The 18,823-nt window shown below is 40.0% G+C and overlaps 1 protein-coding gene across 1 annotated transcript in view; it reads right to left on the reverse strand.

Annotated features, from left to right (window-relative positions):
* The window catches only part of INTS4 (integrator complex subunit 4), a 103,875-nt gene that overhangs the window by 4,850 nt on the left and 80,202 nt on the right, over positions 1-18,823 (reverse strand). The window contains exons 15-21 of the mRNA XM_012650999.1: positions 15,665-15,758; positions 11,449-11,529; positions 9,206-9,336; positions 6,583-6,642; positions 4,498-4,657; positions 4,130-4,273; positions 581-701 (exon numbers count right to left, since the gene is read on the reverse strand). Coding sequence (XP_012506453.1) covers positions 581-701; positions 4,130-4,273; positions 4,498-4,657; positions 6,583-6,642; positions 9,206-9,336; positions 11,449-11,529; positions 15,665-15,758 — 791 coding nt within the window. The remainder of the gene's footprint in view (positions 1-580; positions 702-4,129; positions 4,274-4,497; positions 4,658-6,582; positions 6,643-9,205; positions 9,337-11,448; positions 11,530-15,664; positions 15,759-18,823) is intronic.

The raw sequence follows: 18,823 nt of genomic DNA on the forward strand, positions 1-18,823 counted from the left end.
GCTCACAGCAACCTCAAACTCCTGGGCTCAAGCGATCTTTCTGCCTCAGCCTCCCGAGTAGCTGGGACTACAGGCATGCGCCACCATGCCTGGCTAATTGTTTCTATATATTTTTTTTTAGTTGTCCGATTAATTTCTTTCTATTTTTAGTAGAGACGGGGTCTCGCTCTTGCTCAGGCTGGTCTGGAACTCCTGAGCTCAAATAATCCACCCGCCTCGGCCTCCCAGAGAGCTAGGATTACAGGCGTGAGCCACCGCGCCCGGCCCCAGTGGCAGAGTTAAGACAAGAAAATAGTTGCCTGGCATCAAAACCAGGGCCCCTTCCATGAGATGCCATTCTATTGTAATCTGCTGTATATTTTCTAATAGAATCCTGTTCCTCATGCCATCAAAGCAGTGTAGCAAATTAGTGCAAATGTACCCACTTTGAGCTTATAAACTCCTTAATGACTCAAGTTCAATCCTTGGCAAGCCTCATTTAACCACATATGTTTTCAAACTGCGAAAGCCAAATGTTAAAGGGTGGATGTGATCTCCAGGCGCATACTGTCCTGCTCACCCTGGCCCACTGACTCCTTACCTGTCCAGGCAGTGTGGGAGAGGTACACCTGGGTGATGAGCCGGTGCCGCCCGGGGCCAGGATTCCGGAAGTCTGCTGGCTTAGGGTGGATCATCTGAGCCTGGCCATCTGGATATAAGACCTAAGAGGTAATAGAAATAAGAAAAAGAGGCAGAAAAAAGATGAGCTTTTAACAAAATTGAGGGTGACATCTGTTATGATCCCCAAAACAGGAGAAGAAAAATGGTATCAGCCTTCATAAAAGACTTCTCCTTGAGAGGAGGTCAATATGGTAGACATCTGTATACTCCCTGCCCCAACATGAGGCAGTGTTCAGTAAATATTTCCTGACTTCATGGTGAATGACTGATAGGAACAGAGTGTCTACTAAGCACGAGGACAGGTAAGAATAATAATTCTGACCTTGAAAAGCCTTCCCAGGCACTCCCATCAGAGTGACTCTCCCTCTCTGGCTTTGAATCATATCATAGCTCAGCATCCATCACCAACTACCATGTATTAAGAGTTATTTTGTAACTGTATTCTCTCCACTGGATTTCAAGCAGCTAGGAAGTAATTTACCTGTCTCTTTATACAGAGAGAGTGCTCAGTGAAGACTCTTCTCAAATCACTGACCAGTTCCTCAAATCTCACGAACTGCCACAAAGTTCTTTCCTTAGTATCTGGCGGGTGGGGGTTCCTAGCTACCTGTGTAGAGGGCCTATTACACTGCACAATGTGCAAATGAACTAGAGGAACAAAATTAAGTTATCCTAGGACCAGACAGGACTTGCTCTACGTAAATATAACGGCAGAGGAGGGAACCACGCAGGCCTTCCAACTTTAACTATGGGTGACACATCTCAGCCCACTTCCCCACAATCTTCTTTCATGTCTCCTTAAGCCTTGGGGCTCCCCTCTCCCCCGATTTTACCCTTATTTCTTAAAGCTGCTACTCCCCACTCTTACATGACCCCTAAACCTACTACAGCAGAAAGATGCAGGTGTCCCAGCTTCCTGATCCTTATTGTCTTTAAAGAGAAGTACTTGGGCTTCATGTTCTAAGAAGGAGGGCACAGGAGGGCTGAAACAGTAATGAGCATGGAAAACAATGACAAAGGGTGCAGAATCTCCCACAATTCTCAACAAAACTGCCCTTGGTGAAAGGCCTTGATGCCTTCATGAAATGGTTGCTGGAAACCTTCCATCATCCTCTACTACTCCCATGAACGGGGCTTAGAAATCTGTGGCCCAAGGAGGTCAGGGGAAGAAAATGGGCAGTATGAATTAATTATATTCTGAATTTCAGAGCAACTAAAAATTGTATCTCCTCTTATCATTAGGTATATAATACAGTAACCTGGATTAGGCTAACAAAAGTGTAACTAAATGGAGTTCCTGGAGGGTCTGCTTTAAAGAATAGATAAACGTTATTATTATTATTTTTTTTAGGCTAGTCAAATGAAGCAGTGGGCAGATATACATTGTTTTAACAGAGAACGTAATCTCCATGTAATCTCTGAGGCATGTTTACTGCTACATCTCTAGCACCTGAAGCATTGCCCAGAACAGAGGAAGTATTCAGCTGTGGTGGCTGGACTGGATGGCACTTTCAAACCACTGGAGCTGTCCCACGATGAGGCAGTGAGTCTCCCATCTCCCCACCTATAAGGCACCCAAACAGTTTAGCCCTGCATGTAGTAGAGGTGCTTGAGAGGGATTTTCACGATAGACTCTGGCAGATGATCCTTAAATAACTGGCCTGCAAACTCATTTATGCTCAGTTGGTCAGTGAACTTTTTTTCAGCTACAATGTAAAATGGTGGCTCTCATTAGAAATCACTAATTACACATTAGAATCACCTATGAGCTCTTAAAATAAATACTGGTACCCATGAGCCCTACTCTGAGGATTCTGATTTAATTGGTATAGGCTGAGGCCTATTCATCAGTACTTTTTTCTTTTCTTTCTTTTTTTTTTTTTAGAGACGGGGTCTTACTCTGTTGCCCAGGCTGGAGCAAAGTGGTGCCATCACAGCTCACTGGAGCCTTGAACTCCTGTGCCCAAGCAATCCTCCTACATCAGCCTCCCAAGTAACTGGCACTACAGGCATGCGCCAAAACCATACCCAGCTGATTTTTTTTTACTTTTTGTAGAGACAGGGTCTCACTATGTTGCCCAGGCTTGTCTCAAATTCCTGGGCTCAAGCAATCCTCCCACCTTGGCTTCCCGAAGTGCTGGGATTATAGGTGTGAGCCCATCAGTACTTTTTAATGCTTTCTGAGTAATTCTAAAGTGCAGCTGGAGTGGAGAACTACTACTGTGGAAAAAACACTGCAATACAACTTCACAGCTAGCTGACAATTAGTCCTCTGCAGGTCTCATAATTTATAATAATTCCTATAGGGAAACCAGAAAGCTTGTTCCTCTACTGACACCATAGCCAAAAAGTATCATCTTCAGGGCCTGATTCATCCTTACCTCCTTCAGGAAGCCTTCCCTGCCTCCTCCAGACTATTTTTCTGTCCTCTGATTGTACTTCCTGCAAGTGCTTGTATCTCTGCTTTTACTCATAACCCTTCTGCTTAGAATACCTCATTTTGCCCTTCTCCTTATTCATCCTTTCAGATCCCACCCATGTACCAGCATCTCCACAAAGCCTTTCCTTTCCTCAGCCTCCACCACACTCTCCAAATTAAGTGCCTCTCCAGAGTACTCTTAATTTACCCTGTGCATGTCTAATCATTGACCTTCTGTTTTATAAGTGCCTGTTCATTTGTCTGTCTCTCAGTGAAACTATGGGCATCTTGAGAGCAAGAACGGTGACATATTTATCCTGGCAACCCTGCACTTATTAGCATGTGCCACAGAGTAAGCACTATTGCATGGAAGGACAAAAGGATGGACGAATGGGTAGTAAGTACTCTTTGTGGCACTTTCATTACAGACTGAATTGATTAGTGTCCTGCTGCATCTCTCATATGTGTGGTTTTTTTTGTTTGTTTTTGGTTTTTATTTCAGCATATTATGGGGGTACAGGTGTTTAGTATGTTTCCCTTCCCCCGCTCCCCCCCAAGTCTGAGTTTCAAGTGTCTCATGTGTTTTTAACACATCTATTTAGCTTGGGAAAAAATATTTCCTAGTGATCACTTTTTCCCACCCATAAATTTTATTTGCTAGCTGATGCACCCACAGCCTGAAAACAACTTGTTTATTACAGTTTGCTGTAATAAAAGGCCAAGTCTTAACCTCAAATTGTAAGATTACAAAGCATCTTGTCATTTAGTGAACCCTTACTGTGTGCTGGTGGCTTCATATACATTATCTCATTTCAATGTCAACTACTCCTATTTGTCATTCACAGAATCTGAGGCTCAGCATTTACAGTAACTTGCTCCAGACCATACTCAACAGTAGAGTCGGGATTTTAGCCCAGGCTCTTTTCCACAGAGGCTCATCTCTTCTGTTCCAGTTTCTGTCCCTCAAGTAGAGACTATCGGGGTACTACAGTTAAATACTTCAATACAAGGGCAGTCTAGAAGCTCCATGGGGACCAAAACTTGACAGACCTGGACCTTCACAGTGCTCTGAGGATCTTGCACATGTTCTAGGGTTGCATCAACATCCAGGGCCACCACCAAACCAGACGTAAACCGCAAGGGGTTGTCTGACTCGCCCGCTGGCTCAATGATGGTGGCTGAGGCTTTGTGGATCTGTAAGTAAGAAGAAAATACGATGATTCTAAGGTTACGTCACCCTGGGCAACAAAACATGATCCTTGCCCTTCTGTCTCCTTATCTAATGGGTAAGCATGTGGGAGCCAGTCAGAGGAAGGGCCCTAGCCCAGCTGCTCCACTGGTCAAAGAAGACCACCAGGGCGAACAGTTTTGACTGCCTGGACAGATTTGGCCTGAAGGGCTATGACACAGACCCTCACCTGCTCTGGAAGGGGGAGGTGCAGGAAGGTACTCTGCCGCAGCATGGTCTGTAGAATTTTGACCACTTCTGCAGGTTTGGATGTCATAAGTCGGGGCATAAGGTCAAGAAGTTTGTCCACAAAGCTGTCTTGCATGTGGGGCAAATCAGCGATGAAACACCTGGAAGAACAAACAAAAGCAACTGACTACACAGTCATTTACCATAGGCTGAGGCCCAGACATCTGACAAGCCCTAAAGCAGGAGTGAAGAACTGAGAGAAGCTCACAGTTCATGAGAGACAGACAGGTACCCAGATAATTATGCCTTAGTGACATGATCATCATAAAAGCCTGTTTGTTGAGTAACCACTATGTGTCAGGCATACTCTTAAGTGTTTTACATGATGTTATTTAATACTTCCAGCAATCCTGTGCACCATTAGAATTTTTTTTTTTTTTTTTGAGACAGGGGGTCTCTCTCTCTCTCTCTCTCTCTCCTCTCTCTCTCCTCTCTCTCTCTCCCCCTCTCTCTCCCTCTGTTACTTGGGATAAGAGAGTACAGTGGCATCATCATAGCTTACTGCAACCTCAAACTCCTGGGTTCAGGTGATCCTCCTGCCTCAGCCTCCCAAGTAGCTTGGACTACAGGTACACATCATCACCCTTGGCTAATTTTTAAATTTTCTGTAGAGGTGGGATCTCACTATTTCCCTGGTCTCAAACTCCTGACCTCAAACGGTCCTCCCACCTCCACCTTCCAAAGTGCTAGGATTACAGGATTACAGGTGTGAGCCACCATGCCTGGCAATTTTTTTTTTATTCATATTACAGATTCATTAATTAACTTAACAAATATGTTTATAGGGCCTACCAAGTGCCAAGTACTATTCTAGAAACTGGGAGCATAAAGTAAACAAGAGAGAAGAAAGTGACTATTTCAATGGAGCTTATATTCACGGGATGGGAACACTGAGACTCTGAGAGGATGATGTTGCACTGAAGTTCAGAAAAGTTAAGTAAGTTATTCCCAGCTCCAACTGATTCAAAGGTACTTCTGCCTTGTGGAAGGGGATAGTCACAAAACATTTCACTAAGGAGGTAGTATCTGTGCAGGAACTCAAAGGCTGAACTAAGAAAGAATATGCAGCTCTAGTTAACAATAAATGAGAAACTTTGGTAATTCAGAGCCATCGTGTTTCCAAAAACCTCTTCAACCTAATTGTGCAAAAATAGACTCTCTACCTTAAAGAATCTAAAACCACATGTAAGACAAGAACTTCTTCAAATTTGAAACCAGGATCTTAAAGAGCCAAGCTAGACTGTAGCATCTGATAGAGAGCATCAACTGTTGGTGAAGGTGGTACCGCAACTCAGCCCTATGGGAAGCTATCACCACCCAAATGAAAAATGAATGAGAGGCACAGAGTCACAAAAACCCCAGGTCTCGTGAGGTTCATGAGGACAGGGACAATGGGTAGAAGAAATGAAATATTAAACTTAATTAAGTGCTTCACAATCCTACAAATGTCTTCCTCCCAGTATTATACTGCCAGCACACCACAGGTCTGGTTACCACCTTGACTCCCACTTATTCATCAAGCCTTCCATTCATCTACTGCATCTGTTTTAACTGATTCACTTCATAGCAAACTCTGAGAAAACATATCTATTTTACAAAATAAAATTTACCTAAAGAATTACAGAACAATTCTTTGTAGATTACAGAGAAATATTAAAGTTTAAGAACAATAGGAACAGAAGTAAAAAAAATAGACAAGTTGTCGTTTTTTTGTTTTTTTCCCCAACAAAAGAGTTTTCAAGTTTTCTTCACAATACTTGTCATTTTATGGCCAGCCTGAGTGCTGAATCCAAATGATTCCTGATGTTCTTATTATTCAGTTGTATGCTTAGTTTTGAAGACCTAACTTCAAAGAAAGTTATATACCATTAAAGAAAATACCAAATTAGGGCACACTGCCACAGATGATAGTTTGGTTGCATGGGCTAAATCAAGGAATCTGACTTGTGATTGCTCTTGTTACCTGTAAGTGCCATTCTCTGCAAAACCAAGATTTAAAAAGCGAGGAGAGTTACAAAATACTTACCTCTGAAAAAAGTCCACTTCCTGTAAAAATTTTTCACACATCCCAAATAAGGGGTCAACTCTGTAGAAAAGAAATGCACAACAGATAATAATGATAAGCAATTTGCTTGTGAAATCTGCATACTGGGGAGCGAGGACCAAGGGTCCCAGAAACCTGAGCCTATGTGAAAGGAGAATGAGCATATCACACTATAAAATGATCTCTAAAAGGACTATAGTAATAGACATTGGGGACTTGGAAGGCAGGAGGGTGGGATGAGAAATTACCTAATGTGTACACTACGTACACTATTCAGGCAATGGCTACACAAAAAACCCAGACTTCACCAGTAGGCAATATATCCATGTAACAAAACTGCACTTGTACAACCTAAATCTATAAAAACTAAAAAAAAAAAATCTCTAAAAGAAATAGAGGACTAGGGACCTAGAGGAAAATATAAGTCAGGATTTTGAGACCTGATTAAACCACTGCAGTGCCCATTAAGCTCAATAAACATTCAAAATCAAAGACTATCACAGGCTATACTTGGCACCAGATTCACTAAGGATACAAGACAGCAGCACAGCTTATAGGTAGTACAGTGTCAAGTTCTCCTTCTGTAGGAATCCTTGCAGCAGTCCACATAGCAGTCTGGGAGCTTTGATCCCGCAGCTGACAGGAGTACAAGGAGATGAGATCCACATCAGCCAGGTGTGGAGACCATCCTAGCTTAGAAGCCCCATTTTCCATAGATGCAAATATCTCTTGAAACAACTCCATAGGCATAGCCTCCAGGGACCCCACAATGGATATGTCCAGTTATAAGAATCACTGCACTCAATGAAGCCCAAAGCTATGATGTCTGCATATGGAAATTGCAGTTCATTTATATTTCCTTCTAGTCTAGATGCAATTTACCCAGAGATCATTATTTTCATAGCAATACAGGCTACTATTAATAATATAGTTGACATTATCAGAGTTCCAGGGAGCACACCCGGAAAGTTAATCAAAGGCAAATCCTCATGCAAAATGGAAAAAGGTTTTCTTACTACTTTGCCCACAGACACAGATGTTGTTCCTTCCTCTCTATCTTGGTTTCTTTACCCTCACACTACTTAAGAAAAAGTTTTCATTTTAGTAAAAACTTATTGCATACGTAAATAATCCAGGCAACATAGGAAGCCAATATAACTTACTAACATATATGTATTTTTTGAGACAGAGTCCTGTTCTGTTGCCCAGGCTAGAGTGCCGTGGCAACAGTCTAGCTCACAACAACCTCAAACTCCTGGGCTCAAGTGATCATCCTGCCTTAGCCTCCCAAGTAGCTGGGACTATAGGCGTGTACCACCACACTAGTCTAATTTTTTCTATTTTTTGTAGAGACAGGATCTTGCTATGTTGCCCAGGCTGGTTTCAAACTCCTGGCCTCAAGTAATCCTTCTGCCTCAGCTTCCCAAAGCACTGAGATTACAAGCATGAGCCACCACACCCAGCCTAATACCATCATTCTTAAGATGTATCTTTATTTTAAAAAATACCAACAGTTTCAATCAAACTATGGCGGCCAGGTGCAGTGGCTCACACATGTAATCCTAGCACTCTGGGGAGCCAAGGTGGGAGGATCACTTGAGGTCAGGAGTTCGAGACCAGCCTAAGCAAGAGCGAGACCTCATCTCTACTAAAAATAGAAATAAATTAGCTGGACAACTAAAAATGGAAAAAATTAGCTGGGTGTGGTGGCACATGCCTATAGTCCTAGCTACTCGGGGGGCTGAGGCAGGAGGATTGCTTGAGCCCAGGAGTTTGAGGTTGCTGTGAGCTAGGCTAATGCCACTGTACTCTAGCCTGGGCAACAGAGAGAGACTCTGTCTCAAAAAAAAAAAAAAAAAAAAAAAAAAAATCAAACTATGGCACATCATCAAAATATCTGATTTCAGAGAAGTTATAATAATAAAAAATGTGCATCTGAGAATCAAAGAAACGTGGCAACTCCCATTATCAAAAAGTCTTATAGCTACAATCACATTGAGCTCCTATTAAGTACCAAGTACCATGCTAAGTGTTTTTTACATGTATTATCCCATTTATTCTTCATAGAAATGCCACGAGATAGATGTTATCGTTTTCATTTTGCAGACAGGGAAACAAGGAACAGAGAGGTTAGAAAACCTGTCCATAATCAAACAACTATTAAGAGGAAAAGTCAGGATTTGAACAAAGTAGTCTGACATCACAGTACGTCCTCTTAATTTGCCTTTACTGTTCAGGAAAAAGCTTACTAGTACCTTCAGAAGAGATAAAGTGGTTTCTGGAACTAAATTCTTAAAGAAATCTATCAAACAGGACAATATAGAATGTCCTTGTTGCCAGATGAAGTCCGATGTTGTGCTACAGGTTTTGGAGAGCCACTGGAGGGATATTCGCAAGAGAGAGACATGATCAGACTGCAACGGATCTAAGCTGATCCAAGAACAGAACTTGGAACATCAGAAAAAATGAATAGATCACACATCCCTTAGCTCGTCTTTCCTAAATCTCATTTTACTTATCATTAACCTTGGTGTAATGTCTGAATGCATTTGGAAGTGTCTTTGAAAAGAGCATGCCACACCTTTTGGCTAACCTCACAACTTACCCTCGAGTAGTTCGTGCCGTTACTATAAGTTGCAAAGCTTTGGCCTGCAGCCTCATGTGATGTATGATCACCACTTGCTTATTCTCCACACCACTGTACATGAACTCCATTTTGTAGGTCTCTTCCATGATCTATAAATAAAAGGTAATTAACAATCAGCAAAAATATCATAGTCTTAACTAGAGAGCAGTACAGAATTCTACTATTTAATGATCTTAGGTAAATCTCTGAATTGAGATTTTAAGTCTCTATGCTTTAAATGTTGAGAGAAATTAGTACAGTCTGTCTTGTGAAAAGAGAATAAATTATTTTGTCAATTACAAAAAAAAAAAAAGACTTTCATCTGGTAATAAAATCATCTTACTTGTTGATATGAAGATATGAAGGTTTAATCATTGATAAAATTGCAAAGCACTGAAAGCATTGCTTGTTACCCTAAACCAAACCCACTGTGCAGCTGGAACATATTAATATATATTATGCACAGAAACCCAATCCCCAGGAACTCCTCAAGAATTAAGCGCAGGAACCATTAACTACATGTTAGTCATCCAGACTGCTCTATAGGCCTGGTCTGTTTGAGGGAGTTTGAGAAGGGAATTAAGTGCAGAAAACAGTGTCTATGACCCCAGATCAAGTCCAGAGGATCTTAAGTTCTTGCTGAATTCTATCCAAATAAGATACTTCCATCCAAATGATGCTTCTCTTTCCCTTCTGTGCTTGCCTCCCTTTGAACACTTTAGGGTCAGAGAAATGACTCTAGGCTCTCCTACAATTGGCAGTAAGTCAAGTTAATTATGTGGTACCTCAGTTTCTCTATCTATAAAAAGGGAAGAAATAGCACCACCAACATAAAATTTAAAGTATCAAATGGGGCATGGAAAGTGCTCAGTACAGTATCTGGTATATAGCAATGGTAATTCCTTTTCTCTCTTCCTTCCAAACTACTACTCCCCAGTCCCATCCTTCCCAATATGGTCCAATTTGGGGTTCTAATCATTAAGTGCTACTCCCCTACAATAAGCCACATACCAGGTCTGAGAGGGAGTCTAGATCAGATGAGAGATTGGGTGGTATAGCAGAAAGAAAACAGATTCTTGGTATCAAAGGACCCTGACCCTACAACTTATATAGCTCTATGAATTTAATCCTCCTAAGCCTTAACTGCCTCTTCTGTAAAATGAACATAATATTTATTCTTATCTAATGGGATTACCGTGAGGGTTAATTAAGATAACAGACTTGAAATCATTTAGGGAACTGTAATGTAATAATCACAGTCACCATCATTAGCTTCTTACTGGGTCATACACAGATTGACTATCTGGAAGACATGATTCACAAGAGTTCACCAAGTCTCAATATTTGAGGACAAAGGGGAACTGCTCAAAGCTAGAAGAAAATAAACTCAAGGCAAATAAAAGTAAATGCTACTTAATGAACTAATTAGAAATTTAAGGAACTTTTTTTTTTTTTTTTTTGAGACAGAGTCTCACTGTGTTGCCCAGGCTAGAGTGCCGTGGCGTCAGCCTAGCTCACAGCAACCTCAAACTCCTGGGCTCAAGTGATCCTCCTGCCTCAGCCTCCTGAGTAGCTGGGACTATAGGCATGCGCCACCACGCCCGGCTAATTTTTTCTATATATTTTTAGTTGTCCAATTAATTTCTTTCTAATTTTAGTAGAGACGGGGTCTCGCTCTTGCTCAGGCTGGTTTCGAACTCCTGAGCTCAAACAATCCGCCCACCTCGGCCTCCCAGAGAGCTAGGATTACAGGCGTGAGCCACCACACCCGGCCAGGAACTTTTTAACATTCAAGAAATGGGACAGGCTAAAGAGATAACCTCAAAATTAGTTAAGCTATATTTTCACATGAAAAATTCATAGTATTTATTAGATTTTAGCATATCGGAAATACAAACTGATATTTTGGAACACAAAAGAATCTTAGAAATCATCTATTTCAACTGACACACTTTACAGAGGAAAAAAAATCCAGAGAGGTTAAGTAACTTGCTCAATATCACTCAGCAAATTAGAGGCAGACCTGGGACTAGAACTTACTCCAAAGTTAATGCTGTGTCCCCTAATTATGCTGCTTCTCATATCACTGACTTCTGTCACAGCCTGAAATTAGGGAGGCCACAGAACAGGCATGGGGCCATGGGAAGGCCTCTGGCTCTACCTTGGACTGGACAATTCCTTGGAGAGAGATCTATCAGAGAGGAAGGTCTGAATAAGCTTACCTGTTTTGCTGCTGCTGAGGCCAAATCACTCTGCCTCAAATATAAAGGGGCAGCTACATTCCACAGCTTTTCCTGTAAGGCCTACACAGACAAATTAGGAGAGAACAGAATACTGACATCACAAAGACTGGCATATCATTTGAGATTTATGTTTTTGTTTTGCTTTGAAAGTCTACCATGAATAGGACTCCCTCTCAATCAATCTTATTCTTTAAGCCAGTAAGTACTAGCTATTATGGAGAAAGAGGAGACCAATGGTTTGGGCTAAATGAATTGCTGCCCATTTGATCAAATTCCTGGCCCCAAGGCCCTGAGTCACACACCAGTGTTTGGAAGCACAGTGTACTGTGTAGCAAGCCAGCTTCCTGAGCTCTGCGTGCTCCTTGTTTCCAGAGCCACTGGACTACCTGAGCCACCTAGACCCTTCTTCCTTGACTGTGGCTCTTTTTTCTTTGCCCATCTGCTCATTATGCTTTGAATAACCAACCCCCTGTTCACTTTAGCAACATACCCAAACTAGAAATTGAGCAGCTTTTCCTAGATTCCTTCCTCTCTTAATCTTTCTACATTCAATACCATCACTTACAGCCATGGATTTTACCTTCCATCTCTCTCCTTACCTATCCATCCACATGACCTCATCTCTTATCTAAACCTCTGTTAGAGCCTCTGATTTTCTCAGTCCTTCTTAATTACAGATGTAATAGAATGACATTTCAGGAAACCTACACTAACACTGTCCAACAGAAACATAATGTGAGCCAAATATGAAATTTTAAATTTTCTATAGCCACATTTTAAAAATTAAAAATAGGTGAAATTAATGTTTTTTTAAAAAGTTTATTTAACCCAGTATATCTAAGATATATACCAAGCAATATTTTTTAAATTACTAAGATAGTTTACATTTTTTTCATACTAACTTTAAGAAATTCAGTGTTTATTTTGTACTACACCATATCTCAGTTTGAACTAATAACATTTCAAGTCTCAATAGTCACATCTATCTGGTGGCTATCATATTAAATAGCAGTAGGTCTAGACTATAGATAGACTATGGAAATGTATTAAATATTTACTTCCAGTCATTTCTCACATGCCTGTTTTTTATATAGTTGTAGTCAGAAAGCACAATTAATTTTGTATCCTTTCTTGGGATTTGGATCATAATCCCACAAAACAATCTCAAACATTGAAATTATAAAAGACTAAAATCCCGAATGAAATCTTGAAAGCCCAGTTCTGGGGAGGGAATTAGTGTATTTCGGTTGCCTGCAGGATAGGTCCATCATGTTAGTTGCATCGTGTTAGTTGGAACTATTACCTTGTTACTGTCTTTAATTTGGAATTTAAGTATGGTTTAAGGAGCTGTGTATAGGTGCCAAGTTGACAAGGGGTGGACTTGTGGGCTTAATTTTAGGTGTCATTTTGATCGGATTAAGGAATACCTAGAAATTTGGTAAAGCATTATTCTGGGTGTGTCTGTAAGAGTGTTTCAAGAGAAGAACAGTGTGTGCGTCTGAGTGGACTAGGTGGGGACTATCTGCCCTCAATGTTGGGGGGCCCCATCCAATCAGCCAAGGGCCCAGAAAGAACAAATACAGAGGGCAAAATGATCTCTCTCTGGCAGGTGGGACAGACGTTTCTTCTGTTGCCTGGATATCAGAAATTTGACTCCACAGAAGTGCATTATCACAACACTGACTTTGTAAGGATTGTGCATATACGCAAAAGAATTGAAACTTCCTCAGTAAATGAATAGATTTTCTTTTTGAACAACTGCATTTGGAAAAGATAAAATTTCTCAAGATCTCAGCTCATTGGGTGACTACATATGCAGAAGTTACCCATAGCAGTTTTCCACTGATCTTATCAAAAGACTTAGCTTGTTTGTCACATTTCAGATGATTACAGTTATTATATGAAGCTAGGTGCACACAACTACCAACTATAGTGATATACATTTATACATTTCCCTTTTTGATCTATTTCTTTATCAATATGGTCCCTCCATTCATAACTGTTCTACCCATGCAACTGTCATTAGTATACCTGTTTTATGCTTGCAAAAATGTTATTGTTGCCTATTTTATTGCGTAAAGTGGCCTATGAAGTGTTCTGTTGTGTTGTTATATGTTTCTCAAAAAAATCCCCTTTAAAAAATAGAAATAAGTATCTTTTAAAGAATTTTTAATTTATTTTTTCCAGAATTATAATTTTGGGATTTTGATCTTTTCAGGATTGTGATTTTTGGGATTTCAGACATTAAAGTTTTTGATTTTTTGGGATTTCAACATTCAGGATTACGGTGTTCAGGACTGTGTCCTTCAGGATTATAATTGGCTCCCCTTTTTTTGGGTATATAACATTATACCCTAAGTATTCTGTCATGTTATTGTACAATTTTTCATAAAGATCATTACTGACTATAGAATACAGTGTTGTACCACAATGTATTTAGCTCTTCTCTTATTATTAAACACATCTGTCTCAGGGTCTAGGTCTGGGCCCCATACCTACTTGGTTACTTGACAATGAGAAACAAACATACTTCTGTGTTCCTTTTAGGAGTAATCTCATCTAATTTTTCTCCCCCATATTTTGCCACTATAGAAAAGTAGATTCTTTTCAAAGGACTCCTTGTATTCCTGGGGTTTCACAGAGGCTTGGAAAAGGCAAACAACTTTGCAAAGGGGCACGAAGGAACTTCTTAGGGTGATGCAAATGTTCTATTATGTTGCTTGTGGTAGTGGTTACACAGGTATATACATTTGAAAGAATTTATCTAGCCTGACAAGGACTGTTTATATACCAACTTGACTAAGTGTACACGCCCACCTTCACATGTATACAAACACACCACCTGCACAACCCAATGTAGAACATTTAGCACAAGCTACATATCTTACATTAGAAAATCATTTTGACTTCCCCATTTATTCTGACTTTGGTCAAATATCATTAATCACATTGAAGACTCTGAACATTTAGAACTAAAGCCAAGATAAAGGTTTATCAAGTGAGAAGTGCTCTCTTATATCCTAAGACTAAATTTATAACAAACTCTGCTGCAGAAACTAGTTTAATTGGCTTTTTATTTTTTATTTTTTTAAAGTTTTAAAGGTTTCTCTTTGAAAATACATTCAACTTCATTCACAAAACACTAAAGCACTATATTACAAGGATTAATTATGTGGTTATGGATTATAATAAACTAAGCATGCATTCATAAAACTGAAAAAATATAAAGAAACACACTGAAAAAAGCAGTGTAAAAATAGACAACTTATATAGTTAAATAAAAATTACAAAGGTCCTGAGCCAATTAATGATTGATAACAATGTCATTGAAAAATGCCTTTAGATTTCAATAAAATCCGCTGCTTATTTCTGAATGCATAGTCCGTGAAGAAACTGAAGTTGCAGGGTAGATAATAGTCAGGAATTATCACGCCAAGTTAATTTTATACCACAAAAATACAAGTTTGCTATACTTAAAAGTACCTTATTATTAATGCTAGAATGAGGTGCTCCTCAGTAAAAAATACTGATCAGATAACAAGAATGGCATGAGATAGGACATGTGACAATTACACCATTCACATACTGACTTTCAGTACCCTGGTTATATTTTGATTTTTAATAAAGATGAATTTCAAAGGCCTCCCTGGGAGGCAAAATATAGAAAAATTATGATACCCTTAGTTTCTAACACAACAAAATTAAATAGCTTCTTGGGTGCCAATTTTATGTACATATATTATCTGACTATTTAGAATGAAATGCTAGCAAGTTGGTCTTTTTAAGAGCAATGAAATCAACACTTTAACAAAATAAAATGAGCACTTTTAAGAAACTAATATAAAAATTCATACAAGTCCTTTGCTAATCAAATTATATAAAACATTTAAAAATCCTTAGGAATCCTTAAAATCCATTTAGAATCCTTGGGATTCTAATTAAAATGATTATTCAGTCTGCTCTAATTATATGATGAAAAGAATTCTCCAAAAATTTACAAACTCAAATATCTATGTAAGTTAATATTTCTTTAATTCGAGACAAATATAATGAACTATATGCAGCATACATAATTTCTCCATTGCTAAGTGGTTGCATAAGACCATGTTTTTCAACCTACAGCCTTAAACACTGCTGGCCCCATGAAAGTGCATTCTTAGCATCACAATCATAAACATAATGGATCCAAACCAACCTTGATGAGAAGTAGTTGACACCGAAGATAGGCAGCAGAGAAGTCAGCTACTCCTGCCAACTCAGACTGAAGTTCTCCAAGTCTTTGCAGATCCCTACAGTAAATAAAACCCCAAGCCAAACACAATAAAGATAATGCCACCAACATTACCAGAATAAAGATAATGCCACCAAGGTCATGTCAAAAGCATTTTACCATTTTACACCTAGTAAATTGGTTATAAATTTTTAAGTGACAACACCAAATGATAGAGTGGTTATAATGAAACTGGTTTACTCACACTCTGATAGCAGTTTAAGATGATACAACCATTTTGGAAAACAAAACTGTACTATGTTATAAAAGCAACATACACGTGGTATGAAGGTATGAAGAAGCTTTATACTGAAAAGTAATCCTAAGGGAAATAGTCAACAGAAATGAAATGTTTTATGCCCCGTAATATTCATTGTTGTGTGGACTATTACAGTGAGACTCTCTAACTACTTGAATATCCAATGGTAGAATTGTTAAATAAATTAGGGTACATCCAGTCAATGAAATATATTTCAGCCAATAAAATAAAAATAATGTGCATGATCTCAATGTGCTTTTTCAGTTCCTTCTCCCAGCTATGCTTTATTTTCCAAGTATTTTATACAATGAACAAGTACTTTTTGTATCAGAAAAAAATACTTTTTTAAAAAGGTATTCTGGGGTGGGCGCGGTGGCTCACGCCTGTAATCCTAGCATTCTGGGAGGCCAGGCGGGTGGATCGCTCAAGGTCGGGAGTTCGAGACCAGCCTGAGCAAGAGCGAGACCCCCGTCTCTACTAAAAATAGAAAGAAATTATCTGGACAACTAAAAAAAACCAACCAAACAAACAAACAAACAAAAAATATATATATATAAAAAATTAGCCGGGCATGGTGGCGCATGCCTGTAGTCCCAGCTACTCGGTAGGCTGAGGCAGGAGGATCGCTTGAGCAAAGGAGTTTGAGGTTTCTGTGAGCTAGGCTGACACCACGGCACTCTAGCCAGGGCAACAAAGCCAGACTCTGTCTCCAAAAAAAAAAAAAAAAAGGTATTCTGGTGGACACTATTGTTTGCTTACCCAATTAGCTATTCTCCACTTCTTGATTACTAACTGAACCCTGACTTTGTTCAAGGGAACACATTCCCAAACCCAATTCCAGGTAGAATCTGATTGAATTAAGCCAATTAGTATATGTTGTCCCTGTGGATACGTGACCTGAGCTGGCCTCATCAGTCCAAATCAAATCCTTTATATTCCATGCTTGGAGCAGGTTGGTGTGCCTGTCTCCTGTCTCTGTCTCTCACAGGATTCAGCAAGAATGCTTATAGCCACTGGCACTTACACTGTAACTCTAAGGAAAAAAAGCCTTAGGCAGGGCACGGTGGCTCACGCCTGTAATCCTAGCACTCTGGGAGGCCGAGGCGGGCGGATTGTTTGAGCTCAGGAGTTTGAAACCAGCCTGAGCAAGAGCGAGACCCTGTCTCTACTATAAATAGAAAGAAATTAGCCAAACAACTAAAAATAGAAAAAATTAGCCGGGCACGGTGGCGTGTGCCTGTAGTCCCAGCTACCCAGGAGGCTGAGGCAGGAGGATCACTGGAGCCCAGGAGTTTGAGGTTGCTGTGAGCTGACTCCACGGCACTCTAGCCGGGGCAATAGAGTGAGACCCTGTCTCAAAAAAAAAAAAAAAAAATAGCCTTAGGATAAGGCCAACGCTGAAGATAAGAAAAATCCAAAGAGAGAAAGAAACTGGGTCCTTAATGATATAAATAAGATACTTAATCATACTATATCTTCAATTTCTGGTCATGTAAGGAAATTTCTTAGTCCATTTGGCTGCTATAACCAAAATACTGTAGACTGGGTGGCTTATCAACAACAGAAATTTGTTTCTCATGGTTCTATAGGCTGGGAAGTCCAAGATCAAGGCGCTTACAGATCTGGAGTCCAGTGAGGGCCTGTTTCCTCACCAACAGCATGGGAACCTGCAGCCTTCTGATTTCAAGATTGTTCTTTTTTAAGCACCAAAGTGGGGCAAGAAAAGCTTCATCTTTCTCTGCTGCACCCCTTTTAATAAAAGGAGCTGTTCTGTAAAATTTGGATTCAGCCAAAAGGCTGCATTTAAAGACCTCAAAGGCCATAGGTTCCCCAACCCTGCACGCATCTTCATATGGTGGAGAACATGAAAGAGCTCTCTTACACCTCTTTTATGAGAGCACTAGTCCCATTCATGAGGGCTGTACTCTCATGACCTAATCACCTTCCAAAGGCCCCACTTCCTAATACCATTACCTTGTGGGTTAGGATTTCAAAATATGAATTTGGGGGCTGGGGGAGAAGACATAAACATTCAGATCATAGCAGGAAATAAACAGCCATCATAAGCTAGCTTAAGGTTTTCTGGTACCTGGAATTAAAAGCATACTAATTGGATGTAAGTACAGACACAACTGCAACCCATATAAAAACACATCCGGCCAGGTGCGGTGGCTCACATCTCTAATCCTAGGACTTTGGGAGGCCGAGGCGGGAGGATAGCTTGAGGCCAGGAGTTTGAGACCAGTCTGAGCATAAGACCCCATGTCTACAAAAAATAGAAAAATTAGCCAGGCATGGTGGTGCATGCCTGTAGTCCCAGCTACTTGGGAGACTGATGCAGGAGGGATCGCTTGAGCCAGGAGTTTGAGGTTGCTGTGAGTGATGATTGACGCCACTGCACTCTAGCCTGGGCGACGAGAGTGAGACCTTGTCTCTAAAAAAAAATAAGCAGCAAAAATAGGACATGAATCTATTGACTCCAAAAGTATTTTTATAAACCATATCATATTATATCTCATTTATTTATCTGCTGTTAAATTCTTCTCATTTATTTATGAACTACACCAAATACAGATGACACCAAAACTGACATAAAACCAGATACACTGAGCTACATTGTTATAGATGTGATCTTGTGGGGCAAAAGAGCTCCTCCCAGGAAGATACATTTTAACAATCCTTAGTCCACATGATCCTATAAATAGTATTTTTAAAATATTAGAGGAAAACATGTTTACATATAATGTGATGTTTTTTAAAGTTTACACAATAGGGCCGGGCGCGGTGGCTCACGCCTGTAATCCTAGCTCTCTGGGAGGCCGAGG

Source organism: Propithecus coquereli, unplaced genomic scaffold (assembly GCF_000956105.1).
Source record: "Propithecus coquereli isolate 6110/MARCELLA unplaced genomic scaffold, Pcoq_1.0 Scaffold344, whole genome shotgun sequence".
NCBI lineage: Eukaryota > Metazoa > Chordata > Mammalia > Primates > Indriidae > Propithecus > Propithecus coquereli.